This window comes from Hyperolius riggenbachi, chromosome 11 (assembly GCF_040937935.1).
Source record: "Hyperolius riggenbachi isolate aHypRig1 chromosome 11, aHypRig1.pri, whole genome shotgun sequence".
NCBI lineage: Eukaryota > Metazoa > Chordata > Amphibia > Anura > Hyperoliidae > Hyperolius > Hyperolius riggenbachi.
This window is the reverse complement of record NC_090656.1, coordinates 25239901-25252862: the sequence shown is the minus strand read 5'-3', so window position 1 is coordinate 25252862 and position 12962 is coordinate 25239901. Positions and strand designations below refer to the sequence as shown.

At 44.9% G+C, this 12962-nt stretch overlaps 1 protein-coding gene across 2 annotated transcripts in view; it reads left to right on the top strand.

Annotated features, from left to right (window-relative positions):
* The first annotated feature begins 358 nt into the window (after positions 1-358).
* Positions 359-12962, top strand: part of VSTM2B (V-set and transmembrane domain containing 2B) — a 128020-nt gene continuing 115416 nt past the window's right edge. Inside the window, exons 1-4 of one of the 2 annotated variants that reach the window (XM_068259742.1) lie at positions 359-822; positions 2186-2882; positions 3830-4014; positions 12542-12574. In XM_068259742.1, the coding sequence (XP_068115843.1) occupies positions 2801-2882; positions 3830-4014; positions 12542-12574 (300 nt within the window). In that variant the 5' untranslated portion in view covers positions 359-822; positions 2186-2800. Of the gene's footprint in view, positions 1123-2185; positions 2883-3829; positions 4015-12541; positions 12575-12962 lie in introns of both variants that reach the window. The other variant, XM_068259741.1, reaches the window with a different exon arrangement.

The window sequence follows — 12962 nt, the reverse complement described above, 5'->3', positions numbered from 1 at the left end:
GCTGGGAGATATTTTTTTTATTTATTTATTTTACAAATAACAACAGCAAAGGTCTGTTACATTTTTCCAAAAGGGTATAAAAATGTCAGCTTCCACATCCCTCACACCACAGGTTTCCTTTAAAATGTCCCTGGCATTGGTTTTACTATGTAGGCAACTCTGCTTTTGATACGGCTGAGATTCAGCTGCAGGTCAGTCTTCGAATACCTGGTAGAGGTGCGCCCCCTGTCTGCGGCAGAGAGCATGCCTGCTCCTTTCTGTTCCCAGCATCAGCAGCAGCAGCAGTTGTAGTCTAGAGGCTGAGGCATCATTCCTGTGACTCTGCACTGCATCCCTGTTGACTGTGGCAGGGAGAGAGAGGAGGGGGGGAGATCAGAACTACATTTTGGGAAGGGGTAATCACATGTTAGGAGCAGGCGGAGGTCTGCAGAGCAACTTGAGTTCAGTGCAATGACCACAGCATGTAAAAACCCACAGATGAATGGGTTAAGCCGCTCTACACACTGCTAGCTGTTTCTGCTGCTGCTGCTCTATCCAGCAAGCCTGTTCCATCTCACTGCATAGGGCAGAGGAGGGGTGTGTAGGGGGGGGGATAGCTGGCTACAGCACTGACTGCTAACTTTGCAGAAAGGAGAGAAGCACAGAATGGAAGCCACTGTATTCCTGAAATAGAGCAAATAAAAGCAGGTTTGCCAGCAGATTGATCCTGGAAGGATGCTCGCCCCAGCTCCCGTTGTCCCCTGCAAATCTTCGAGTCTTTCCTCTCTTACAGACGCCAATGCAATCCTGCTCTCTCCTCAGACTGCATGGCAGAGCTGAAAGGTGAGCAATCTCTTCTGTCTGCTGCTCATAGACCTCTTTTTAGGGTACCTGCTTCTTGTATTCCTTCCTCCAAGGCTGAGGCACCCTACAGCATGCATCTGTCCTTCTTATCCTTGGAGCTGGTGTTCCCTGACTGCATAGAATCTGTAGCACGAGCCCCTAATTCAATGCAATAGGCTGGGGTGCAGGAATGAAGTCATAGCGTTCGGAGTAGGACAACCAGATCCATTTGGGCTTCCTCACATTTGACCGCTGCTACCGAGCCCAGGATTTAATTGTTGTCCGTATTTTATCATACAGGTAGGTCTACCTTTTGTAGAACTTTTATCATGTATGTTTCTGTATATTTCCCAGTGATCTGACCACCTAGCAGGGGCCCCCGGGCATCAGGATGCACACAGGTTGCTGTCATGCCAGTAGACCCCCCCTTATCCCAAATATCACGTAGGAGTTTCTGCTGCACCAACCGAAAAAAAGGCAGCTTTAGAATTGGGGGAAGCACTAAGCAGTTGTGTAATTGCATAATTAATCGACAAGGCACAGAGAGGAAACATTTAAGCCTTTTTATGTCACATCGCATATATATATTTTTTGTTTAGGGAGGGGGGAAGGGGAGACGATGCTTTTGGGAGAGTGCACACGAGGGTTAAACGCAGCAATATAATCATTTTAATTGCCTATTTTCCTTAAAGTGCAATAACCATTGAATGAAGTGCAGTTGGTTTGAGTTTACGAGCCTATGATGTCCTTTTGTTCCTCCTGACAAAGCCATTAGTTGGGTTGGTAGCCTCGAAAAAGGCATTTTAATGCCCCTATTGTTGTCACAAGTGCATTCAAACCCCCCCTCTACATTGATTTAGAATCCCCTGTGGTCTCCCTGCTTGTTGACAACACAACAGTTTTTATATTTCTCCCATGAAAAGAGGGAATGGAGGGGTTTGGGGCAGTCTTTGGAAATACGTGTAGGTAGATGTAGAAGATACTGATGAAGTCAGGTTCCGTAGGGGTTAAACATACGTGCCCTCTCAATCCCTCCCCTCCTTCTTTTGGTGAAGTGGGGGACTAAGAAGACTCACGAACTGGGAACAGATGAGCATTTTTTTCCCTTCTTCCTTTTCTTTTTTTTTATCCTTGTTGTAAAGTGGATGCTTTTTTAAGCTCACTTTATTCTTAAGAAGCCAAATGACCTTTGTGCATCGGTTGGGGGTTCTGTTTATTGCAAAATGTCATTTGATGGTTTAACCAAATCAAGGAGCTGGATGAAAGATTTTCGCAACCTCGTTTCATTTGATTAATCGTTATTCTGGAATTATATGTTTGGATTGAAAACATTTTTTTTTTTTTTGCTTTGATTTGCTTCCAGATCTACCGAGGTGCTCGCTGTGGAACTAAAGGCTGGAGGAAGAGTAGACGGGTGAATTGGATAAACCAAAAAAATATATATATCTATAAAAATATATGTAAGAAAAAGTGCTGCTAGTCGTGTCTCTCGTAAAGGGAAAGATCCTGGTCACCAAAATCCCAGCAAGTAATGGACTGTTCCCATGATCTGGAGTGACAGCAACACCGCTTGTTGACTCAGTAGGTCTTGTGGACTGCAAGGCTTAATCTTGGGATGGGCTACTGGATGGTGCACCTTCTCCTCCTGGCTTTTGGATAGCGAAATACACATCCTACTCTGTTCGAGGTAGATTTCTGGAGATCTGAGATTGGGTTCCTGCTCTGGCTTTAGTCGATCTAAAAGGAGACCCCACCAGCCTCAATGTGGATGTTATAACTGGCTCCTAGTAAGGATCACGTTGGTGTGGTCTATATTTTGGGAAAAGAAAAATATTTCATATATATCTATTCCACCTATAAATCTCCATCGATACCTCTTACATTTCTCCACTTTGACCATGGGATTGAAAATCTCCTAATTTGCTCCGGGGGAACCACCTGTGCTGTTTGTCTATCTGCTCCTTGGCCATAAACTGACATGCATGAGATGGAAAAACAAGGCTTATTTAGTGCCCTCTGTTACTTGATGCTGAATTCACCTCTACTCTTTAGTGTCAGCGGTAAGTACCAAGAGACTACCTTCCATAACTGAGATCTCGCAAGGCTCCTCAGTCAGTCTTTTCTTATCCAGCCCCCCCTCCCCGATTCTGCCTTCTATCACCCCTCTTTGTTGAGTCCTGCACCATCTTGAGGGACATTCTTCCTTACAGGTGCAGCACTTAAACTCTCCGTTCACATTAGGAAGCGAGAATTAGCATTTCAAATGAGAGTTTTGAGCAACATAGAAAACAATATAACATCTGCACAGGAAGCATGGAGGGGAAAAACTGCTAAAACATGTATATATGCATATCGGTTCTCTTCTGTAGCTGAAAGATGGGTGATTTTGTCAATGCCATAGTTGGTATTTAAAGGGGGGGGCTTGGTAGTCACACAAGAGTGCAGTGTTTGGGGACATGTCAGTGTTTAACGTACACGTATAGACGGTGCTGTACACATAGACTGATGCCTGTAGAACAAGTGCTGCAGTGTGTCTATAAGCCGTAGACGAGGCAGATTTGCAGATACGTTATGAGATTGTGGATTCCACACGTATTTTCAACCCATGTGAAGCGGAGATGCTGCCTTGTAGGATGATTTAAGAAGCAGATCTTATATCAGGTCTGCCTTTCTACCTGGCAAGAAGCAGCGTTGAAGAATCAATAGTTTGCCCTTGCAGCAGGTCCACGTAGTCCGGGTTCTCATACAGAGAGAGCTCTGAAGATTGGAAAGAGGGCTTTCTGGGTCTTATCTTAGGAAGATTTATTGGTTTCTAAGGAAAGACCAGTGGACAGAGGTCCTTAGCAATATGGCTTGACTTTTTAATCCACTAGAGTCTAATTTAACAATGCTCGGTAGACCCAGGAGTAAAACCTGATCAGATTATGGGGAAGCGGTCTAATCCTGTCTATTAATCTGTGCTGTTAACCATCCTTCCCCCTCCTGTAATTCTATCTCCCACTCTCAGCGACGTTTACTGAAGTCCCCAAAGATGTGACAGTGAGGGAGGGAGAGGATATAGAGATGCCTTGTGCTTTCCGGGCCAGTGGATCCACGTCCTTCTCTTTGGAGATCCAATGGTGGTACCTCAAGGAGGCGACCAGGGAGACGGCAATGGAGCTGCCAATGACCGCCCCCGGGGGCAGGAGCAAGGTAATGACTACTGCTTTTGTGCAACAATACGTTATCTACAGGCAGAAGTTTGATTGACAGGCTCCCCTGCATTCTGGTAGCTGCTGGTGATCTCTGTCCCTCACAGGCAATAGGAATGAGGTTCAAACTTGGCAATGAGCCATCAAGGCACCATTAAAAGGTCTAATCTACTCCCTCCCTCCACATTCTGGTGACTGCTCATGATCTGTGTCCTTCACAGCCAATAGGAAAGGGGTTCAAACTTGGCAATTATCCATCGAGGCACCATTAAAAGGTCTAATCTACCCTCTTCCCCCCAACAGCCAATAGGAATGAGGTTAAAACTTGGCAATTATCCATCGAGGCACCATTAAAAGGTCTAATCTACCCCCTTCCCCAAACAGCCAATAGGAATGAGGTTCAAACTTGGCAATGAGCCATAAAGGCACCATTAAAAGGTCTAATCTACCCCCTTCCCCCCAACAGCCAATAGGAATGAGGTTCAAACTTGGCAATGAGCCATCAAGGCACCATTAAAAGGTCTAATCTACTCCCTCCCTCCACATTCTGGTGACTGCTCATGATCTGTGTCCTTTACAGCCAATAGGAAAGGGGTTCAAACTTGGCAATTATCCATCGAGGCACCATTAAAAGGTCTAATCTACCCTCTTCCCCCCAACAGCCAATAGGAATGAGGTTAAAACTTGGCAATTATCCATCGAGGCACCATTAAAAGGTCTAATCTACCCCCTTCCCCCAACAGCCAATAGGAATGAGGTTCAAACTTGGCAATGAGCCATAAAGGCACCATTAAAAGGTCTAATCTACCCCCTTCCCCCAACAGCCAATAGGAATGAGGTTCAAATTTGGCAATGAGCCATAAAGGCACCATTAAAAGGTCTAATCTACTCCCTCCCTCCACATTCTGGTGACTGCTCATAATCTGTGTCCTTCACAGCCAATAGCAAAGGGGTTCAAACCTGGCAATTATCCATCAAGGTACCATTAAAATTTCTAATCTACCCCCCCCCCCCCCCACACACACACACACACCTTTCCCCGCAGCCAATAGGAAAGGGATTCGTACTTGCCAATTATCTATCAAGGCACCATTAAAAGGTCTAATCTGCCCCCCCCCCAACAGCCGATAGGAATGAGGTTCATACTTAGCAATGATCCATCAAGGCACCATTAAAAGGTCTAATCTACTCCTTCCTTCCCCCAACAGCCAATAGGAATGAGGTTCAAAGCTGGCAATGATCAAATCTACCCCCCCCCCCCCCACACACACACACACACAGCCAATAGGAATGAGGTTCAGACATGGCAACAGGCAATCAAGAAACCAATTAAAAGGTCTAATCTGCCCCTCCCTCCCCCCAACAGCCAATAGGAATGAGGTTCAAATTTAGCAATGAGCCATCAAGGCACCATTAAAAGGTCTAATCTACCTTCCCCCCAACAGCCAATAGGAGTGAGGTTTAAAACGTGGCAATGAGCCATCAAGGCATCATTAAGAGGTCAAATCTGCCCCCCCCCCCACACACACACAAACAGCCAATAGGAATGAGGTTCAGACTTGGCAATGAGCCATCAAGGCATCAATACCCCCCCTTCCCCCCCGCCACACACACAAACACACACAAAAACAGCCAATAGGAGTGAGGTACAAAACGTGGCAATGAGCCATCAAGGCTTCATTAAGAGGTCAAATCTACCCGCCCCCCGCCCACACACACATACAAACAGCCAATAGGAATGAGGTTCAGACTTGGCCGGTAAAAGGTCTAATCTAAGCCACCCACCCTCCACATCTCCACAAACACACTGGAAGGGGAGGGATCCTTTACTTCCCCTTCCTAAAATGAGTCTTATTTCATCTGACGATTAGTTATTTAAGAGAACCAATTGCTGGTTGGATCCTTTGGGTTGATATACTTGGCATCCTATCGCTGCTTTCTTCAACCAATCAAAAATGTATTTTTTTTTTATTGCCCTGGCTGCTCTCAGCTAATGGAAACCTCAGTGTTTTTGCCCCTTGGAAACCATTCTACCACTTATGAAACAGATGGGGGGACCGTGGTGTGCATTCTCCTGCAGCAGCCAATCAGATTTCAGCTATCATCAGCGCAGATCCACCACAGCAATGGGAAAAGGATTTTGATTGGTTATAAAAGAGCAGGCATGGAATGTAAAACAAAAAAAAACCAAAGCAGCTACCAATCAAACCAATAAAAGAGTCATCCTGATGGGAAGCTGAGGGTTTCCTGCATTCAACACATAGCACTCTGCCTGATGAAAGACTATTATTTAATCAATGGATGAACTAAATCAGCCCATCATCTCTTTATACTCAATTCTCTTCACCCCTTTATTGGAAAACGACACCCACCCCCCATCCCCCGCCTCCTCCCCCCCCTCCTTGCCCAGGCCAGGCTCTTCTTCCACAATTAGTTATTTAAATGGAAGTAAATAGATATCGACAGGCTTGATTACTGAGCTAAATGTATGCGAGGCAGGGGCATCCGCAGGAGCAGAACGGCCAAAATCCATCGCAGGACCAGCGCCGCGCTGCAAATGGAGAATCTGCTGCTCTGGAGATGGAAGTCAATTGACCCCTTTTTAATATGGGACAGTACTCGGCAAGAGCCGTAACTCAGCTTTATGTCATTTGGCCCGGGCTCCGGGGAGGAGATCGGCTCGCCAAGGCAGTGCGCTCGCCAGAGCCGCCGCACATCGTATATAAATACACTGAGATATATATATATATATAGATATATATATCAGTATAAGTGAACATGGGTATCGTATGATCAGCTCGCCAAGTCTATGCACTCGTCAGAGCAGCTGCACATCATGGATAAATACACCAATATATATATATAAATATAGATATATATATATATATATATATATATATATATATATATATATATATATACACATACATACATATACACACACACACAGTATATATATGTGGACAGACCAAACCAGAATGCAGCGGCAGCCTGTCAATCCCAAAATGACCCCCTTCCGAATATGATCTCTGCCGGAGAGCGAATGGCCTGTGAATGGATTAATTAATGTACATGTGAATATTAAGCTTGAAATATGTTCCCCAGGCTTCCTTCATCCTAATGAGCATTCAGATCCATCTCTGTCATGGCACGGACATAATCACCAGCGCTCTCTGTGTCTCGCTGCCTGTCCTCATTGCGCAGATACCTCTCTGCTCTCTGCGTGGCTCACACATTCTCTCTACTACACACACTTATACACACACACTTATACACACACACACACTCTACACACATATACACACACACACACTCTACACACATATACACACACACACACACACACACACACACACACACACACACACACACTGTACAAACACACACACACACTGTACAAACACACGCATACACCACACACACACTGTACAAACACACACATACACACTTACACACGCACACACACACACACACACACACACTGTGCATTCACACTTGCACACACTGTGCACATACACATACTTAAGTTTCACACACACACACAGGAAACGCACACACACTCCCTCTCATCCCGCTCAGTCAACTCTCTCCTTTTTTGTTGACTTTCAGTTCTATTCCCTCATTAGCCCCCCCCCCCCCCCCCCCCCCCCTATCCATCCTCTTCTCTTCATCTCTTATCTCCCCTTTTCTCTCTTATTGACTTCCCCCCTTTTCTCTTTCCCTCTCCCCATCCTCTGCCCATCATTACCATTTCCGGACTACCTCTCTCTCACCCTCTCTATCCCACCTTCCTCTTCTTATCTCCCCCCCCCCCCCCCCCCCTCTCTCTCTCTCTTGCTTTCTCATCCCTCCAAATGCTCCCACCTCTTTCTCTTTTCCTCTCTCTGCTCTTCCATGTATCCATCTACTGCCACTTTCTTCCCATCCCCTCTGCTCTTTAATATCTGTCTCTTCTCTATTTTTACAGTACACCCCACTTTTATTTGACCTTATCTGAGCCACACCCCTTTCACCCCCTCCCCAGTCCCTGTTATTGCTCTATACTCTCTCTCCCCTCGGTCTCTCGGCCATCTCGCCCTCCTCTCCTCCCAGCCTCTCTCTATTTCCCCACCTTCTCTCTCCCTCACTCCCTTTCTCTTCTCTTTGTCTACTGCCCCCCCCCCCACACACACACACACACGTCCCTCTACTCATCCTGTGTCCCCCCCCCCCCTTTTGTCACTTTTTGCTCCCCCGACTTCATTTTAAATGCTCAACCTCCTCCCTTCACTCTCTTTATCTGCCATTGAACAGAGGCTACTCTTAAAGGACAACTGAAGTGAGTAGGATGTGGAGGCTGCCATAAATATCTCCTTTTAAACAATACCAGTTGCCCGGCAGTCCTGCTGATCTATTTGGCTGCAATAGTGTCTACATAACACCAGAGACAAGCATGCAGCTAATCTTGTCAGATCTGAAAATAATGTCAGAAACACCTGATCTGCTGCATGCTTGTTCAGGGTTTATGGCTATAAGTATTAGAGGCAGAGGATCAGCAGGGCTGCCAGGCAACTGGTATTGCTTAAAAGGACATCAATATTTCAGTCTCCATATTCCCCTCACTTCAGTTGTCCTTTAATCAAATGCTCCATCACTGCTAGAATGTAAGCTCCTAGGGTCAGGGCCCTCTAAGCGTCTCATTTCCAACGCTCTGTAAGCACATCCCTCCATTTATACAGCATTAGAGCATCATCCGACTCTATCCCAGCTCTCACGTCTTTCTTGTCACACTCACCGCCAAGATTAGGACAGTCTAGCGCATTAATTTGCGCTCTCTCCCTCCGGCTGAATCAGGCTGGAGGGATGAAATGATATCACTAAGAAAGGTGCTGTATAAATGTGTAATATAAATAAATAAAGCGTTCGCCAGCCTCACAATTGAGGCGGAAAGTCATGCATGTGTTTTGCGCTGTGTGGGAGGATGGTTTGGAGAGAATGCATCGCCTGTGCTCTGGTATTTATTCCTGCTACTTGTATGTGTAAACAGCACACTGGCAGACGCGCACCCTGGGACGCCCAGCTCCGCTCGCTCTTTCACTGTGGTGATTATTGTTATGACAAGTCAGTCCCATTTTATAAGTACACAGCGTCCTTAACGCACACTATAGGCTTAAAGCTGAAACTCCAGGCAAATGTACGACAAAAAAGGAAATAATAATAATTCGGCTAGGTGCTCATTAAAAAAGGTTTACAGACAAGTTTCAGGCATAAAAGTATTTCTAGCCCTCCGCAGGCATTAGGAAAGCTGGTTTCTAGAAGCTACTCGATCAGCTGATGTCAATAACAGGACTTTAGGAGTCCCTTTCCTCAGCCATTTCCTGAAAGACAGACTTCAATAGCTTATAACTATTATCTCCTCAGAGAGCATAGTCTGTGCCCCGCCCCTTTAGAGCATGATCTTGCTGAGCTAATCAGTAGTCGAATGGGGGGAGCAACACTCACCTCGACGCAGAAACCGCACAACTCTTCTTAAAACACCACATTTATTGAGGAATAATTAATGTTGGAAGCCAATCAGCAGCAGCGGTCCGCTCCATGGAGCCTTGCCTCCGGTCATGTGACCCATGGTTTTAAAAATGAGGTTTTTGTATGCAGAGGAATTATTTTATATAAATTTGGACACTCTGCTTCTTAAGATATAACTTAACGGCTTATTTAGATGTACCACTGGAGTTGGCCTTTCAGTGTGTTTGTACACCTGAATCTATCCCCTGTCATCCTTTGTACAGCAGCTCTCAGACCAAGACAAGGAGAGATGGGTGTTGTTGACAATCTTTTGCTGTCACCTTACTTGTCTGAGGAGCATGCACAGTGATGACTCAACAGAGTACAGCTGCTCTTCACAGATTTATCAGATCCTGGCCTTGCTCCCTTTGCTGGAGTGCAACATGCAGATATAAGGTCTGGGGTTCTCAGAATTACAGCACTGGTGAGACAGACTTACCTTTTTAGGCAGATCATATAATATGGTTTTCAGTCATGCACCTAGCCATGTGTCTGGAGTTCGTTTTTTTGAGCATTAGCATGTTATCTGGCTTGTTTTGGTACTGGGCAAGATTTCAACTCTATTATCAGCAACGTATGCCTCAACAATGCCATAAAAAATTAATTCCAACAAGACCAACAACATTGTTGGGTTGGGTTGGTTTGGCTTGGAAGACTCTCTGTAGGCCATGAAACGTGCCGCTCCAAAATCAGATTGATAACTGCATATCAATAGCGTAGACTAGAAAATGTTGAGGTTTGATGGGTTATAAGTCTTGGCAGGATCCTGAAGTCGTGAGAAATTACAGTTCCTTTTATAATCATTGATGGGAACTTATGGATGCCCAGCAACTACTACCATTGACTGTGTATGCAGAGTTGACATAAGGCAAGAAGACAACTGTATTTTTGGAAGTCATCTAGTTGATGTTGTTTTCCCTTTAGAACTTTGAGGTTGCTAAACAGGTAAGAGCAGAATAAATGCCGAATGTCCACCCTGCCTCGTTGCATCCCAACGAAAACAAGCAAACTGGAAGTTATGGTTGGGTCTTGTCAGCTGGCCCCAATGTTGCCTACAATATCTAAGAGTAAAAGGTGGCTATTCAGCTTAACTGCTGCAGTAAACATGAATGAACTGTGAGTATAGTTGTGAACCAGTTGATCCTAAGAAGTCCATAAACTCGCTCATCAGCTGCTGTAGATCATTTCTGAGAGGCAATCGTTGGCGTTTGAGAAATGCCTACTGACCTACAAAATGCCAGACAGCCATTTTACACAAAGCTGCTGACTCAGGCAGTTGAGATGTGGCAGCCACACCACTCCCCAATCATGCATGTTAGGTAGACCTTAGGTTTGTAGGAGCTATAAAGATTGATAGAAAAACAAAAGATCAAAGGAACAGATTTATTAAAGGCGGGAACGTGTTCAAATGTGCAACAGGTGTTCAGAGCGACCAATTAGAATATTTCCTTTTGGCATCTGCTCCAATCAAACAACAGATTTGCTCCAATTTGTTTGCAGTAGTTTTGATAAATCTGCCCCAATTTTTTTTCGGTAGGCTAACAACAGCTCCATATTGAAGGCTGTGTACACACATGCTATTTTCATTGGGCAACGACTTGCCAATTTCACCGCTTCCATTTAGTATGGGGGACAACAGATTTTGAATGCTACGAACTGATTGTGTAGGTAAGCTTTGAGACCACATGGAGGTAGTAAAATTGGTGGATTACAGACCAATCCACCATGGACGTGTGTAACACTGTAAATTAGACTTGTGGCTGCCTAGAGGTGCCATGATCAGCCAAAGGTCTTTTGATGGGAGTTGTAGATGTAACAGTTCCCAAAAAAGGCTAGTTGTCTATCGAAGAATAACAATAACAAAAACATTTCTATAGTGCTCTTCTCCCATAGGACTCAAAGCATTTAGGCTCTTTCAAATTCAGTAATTGGTAGTAGGTTGAGGTAGTAACACAACAAAACGTATATTTCTGCAAATACCAAACTGAACAGGGGGGCTTTTAGTCTGGATTTAAACACGTCCAGAGATGGAGCTGTCCTGATCTGCTGAGGTAAGGAGTTCCATAATGTAGGAGGCTAGGAGCAGCATGACAGAAGGCTCTGGGACCAAAGGTTTCCAGAATAGTCTATATGACTCAATAGGCGACTCACAGTGTCATAACTGCGATTAATAACGGCCCCCCAGTGAAACTTTGATGGACCCCCAAACTTTCACACCCCATCCCTTGCCTCCTCTGGGTGCCCTTGACGGCCTTAGGGGCCCATCTCACAAAGGTCATAAAACAACTGTGGCCATCATGGTCTTCACACCCATAACAAGTGCATAGCTCTAGACTGTCCCCCTTTTGGAGGGACATTCCCTCTTTGGGAGCCCTGTCCCTCTGTCCCTCTTTCCTCCTCCTTTGTCCCTCTTTCAGGACTTTGTCCCTCTTTCTATGTAAATATATATATTTCTCTACTAAAAAATGTGTTTGATTTTCACTAAACTTTATTCCCATCCTTTAAATTGATATATTACTAATTTTAAAATGTTAATATGCAGGAAAATGAACCAAGATAAAAAGGACCAGTGTGGTTTGAATTATAAAACATATTTTTCTTATGAAATCTTTATGGTATTCTTGACTAGGGGTGTGACGGGGCGTGGTTAGGGGTGTGCCAGGGGCATGGCTTAAGTGTCCCTCTTTCTGATCTCAAAAAGTTGGGAGGTATGCAAGTGTAGCCACAAAAACACCTGATCTGAAGTATAGTCCCCTGTATCGGAGGAAGGGAAGGTTAGTAGGTGGGGACCCCCACAGCTCTGGGACCCTCTCTAGTTGTTGCTCCCCTCTAGTTATGTCCCTGCCCCCAGGGTAATTGATATCTGGAATAAGTTCTAATTGAGGGGGGAACTAAAAATCTCGGCCTAATTGACCTTGACCTAACCTCAATTGGAACTCCTCTTTGGATCACAAGTAATACTTGTTTCCTTTCTCTCTTTACAGGTCATTGTAAATAAGGACGGGACAAAAATCAGTGTAAGTCTTTACTGAGATTTCTTTATGTATTTTGTGTGCTGCAAGCTGGCTTTTGTAGCATGTTTGCTTTGGAGGTGGTCCGCCCTGCTAACGATACATAGTGACTATTCATTATTATTATTTAGTATTTATATAGCGCCCGAATCTGTAATGATTTTCAATGCATACGTGATTATCTCCTGCAGTCTGGCTGACAGACCATTGTTGGGGAAGCCTTTTATGCTAGGATGTGAAAGAGCCAAACCGCCTAAACAATGATTGCCTCGGGAATGGTCTGAGGGTGTGAGTGACCTTTGACCCTAAAGGCAGTTTACCAGCAATGGCTACATGATCTAGAGCCATGTGGGATTGCATGTGACGGGATTGTAATTTAAAGGGGAAAAATAGT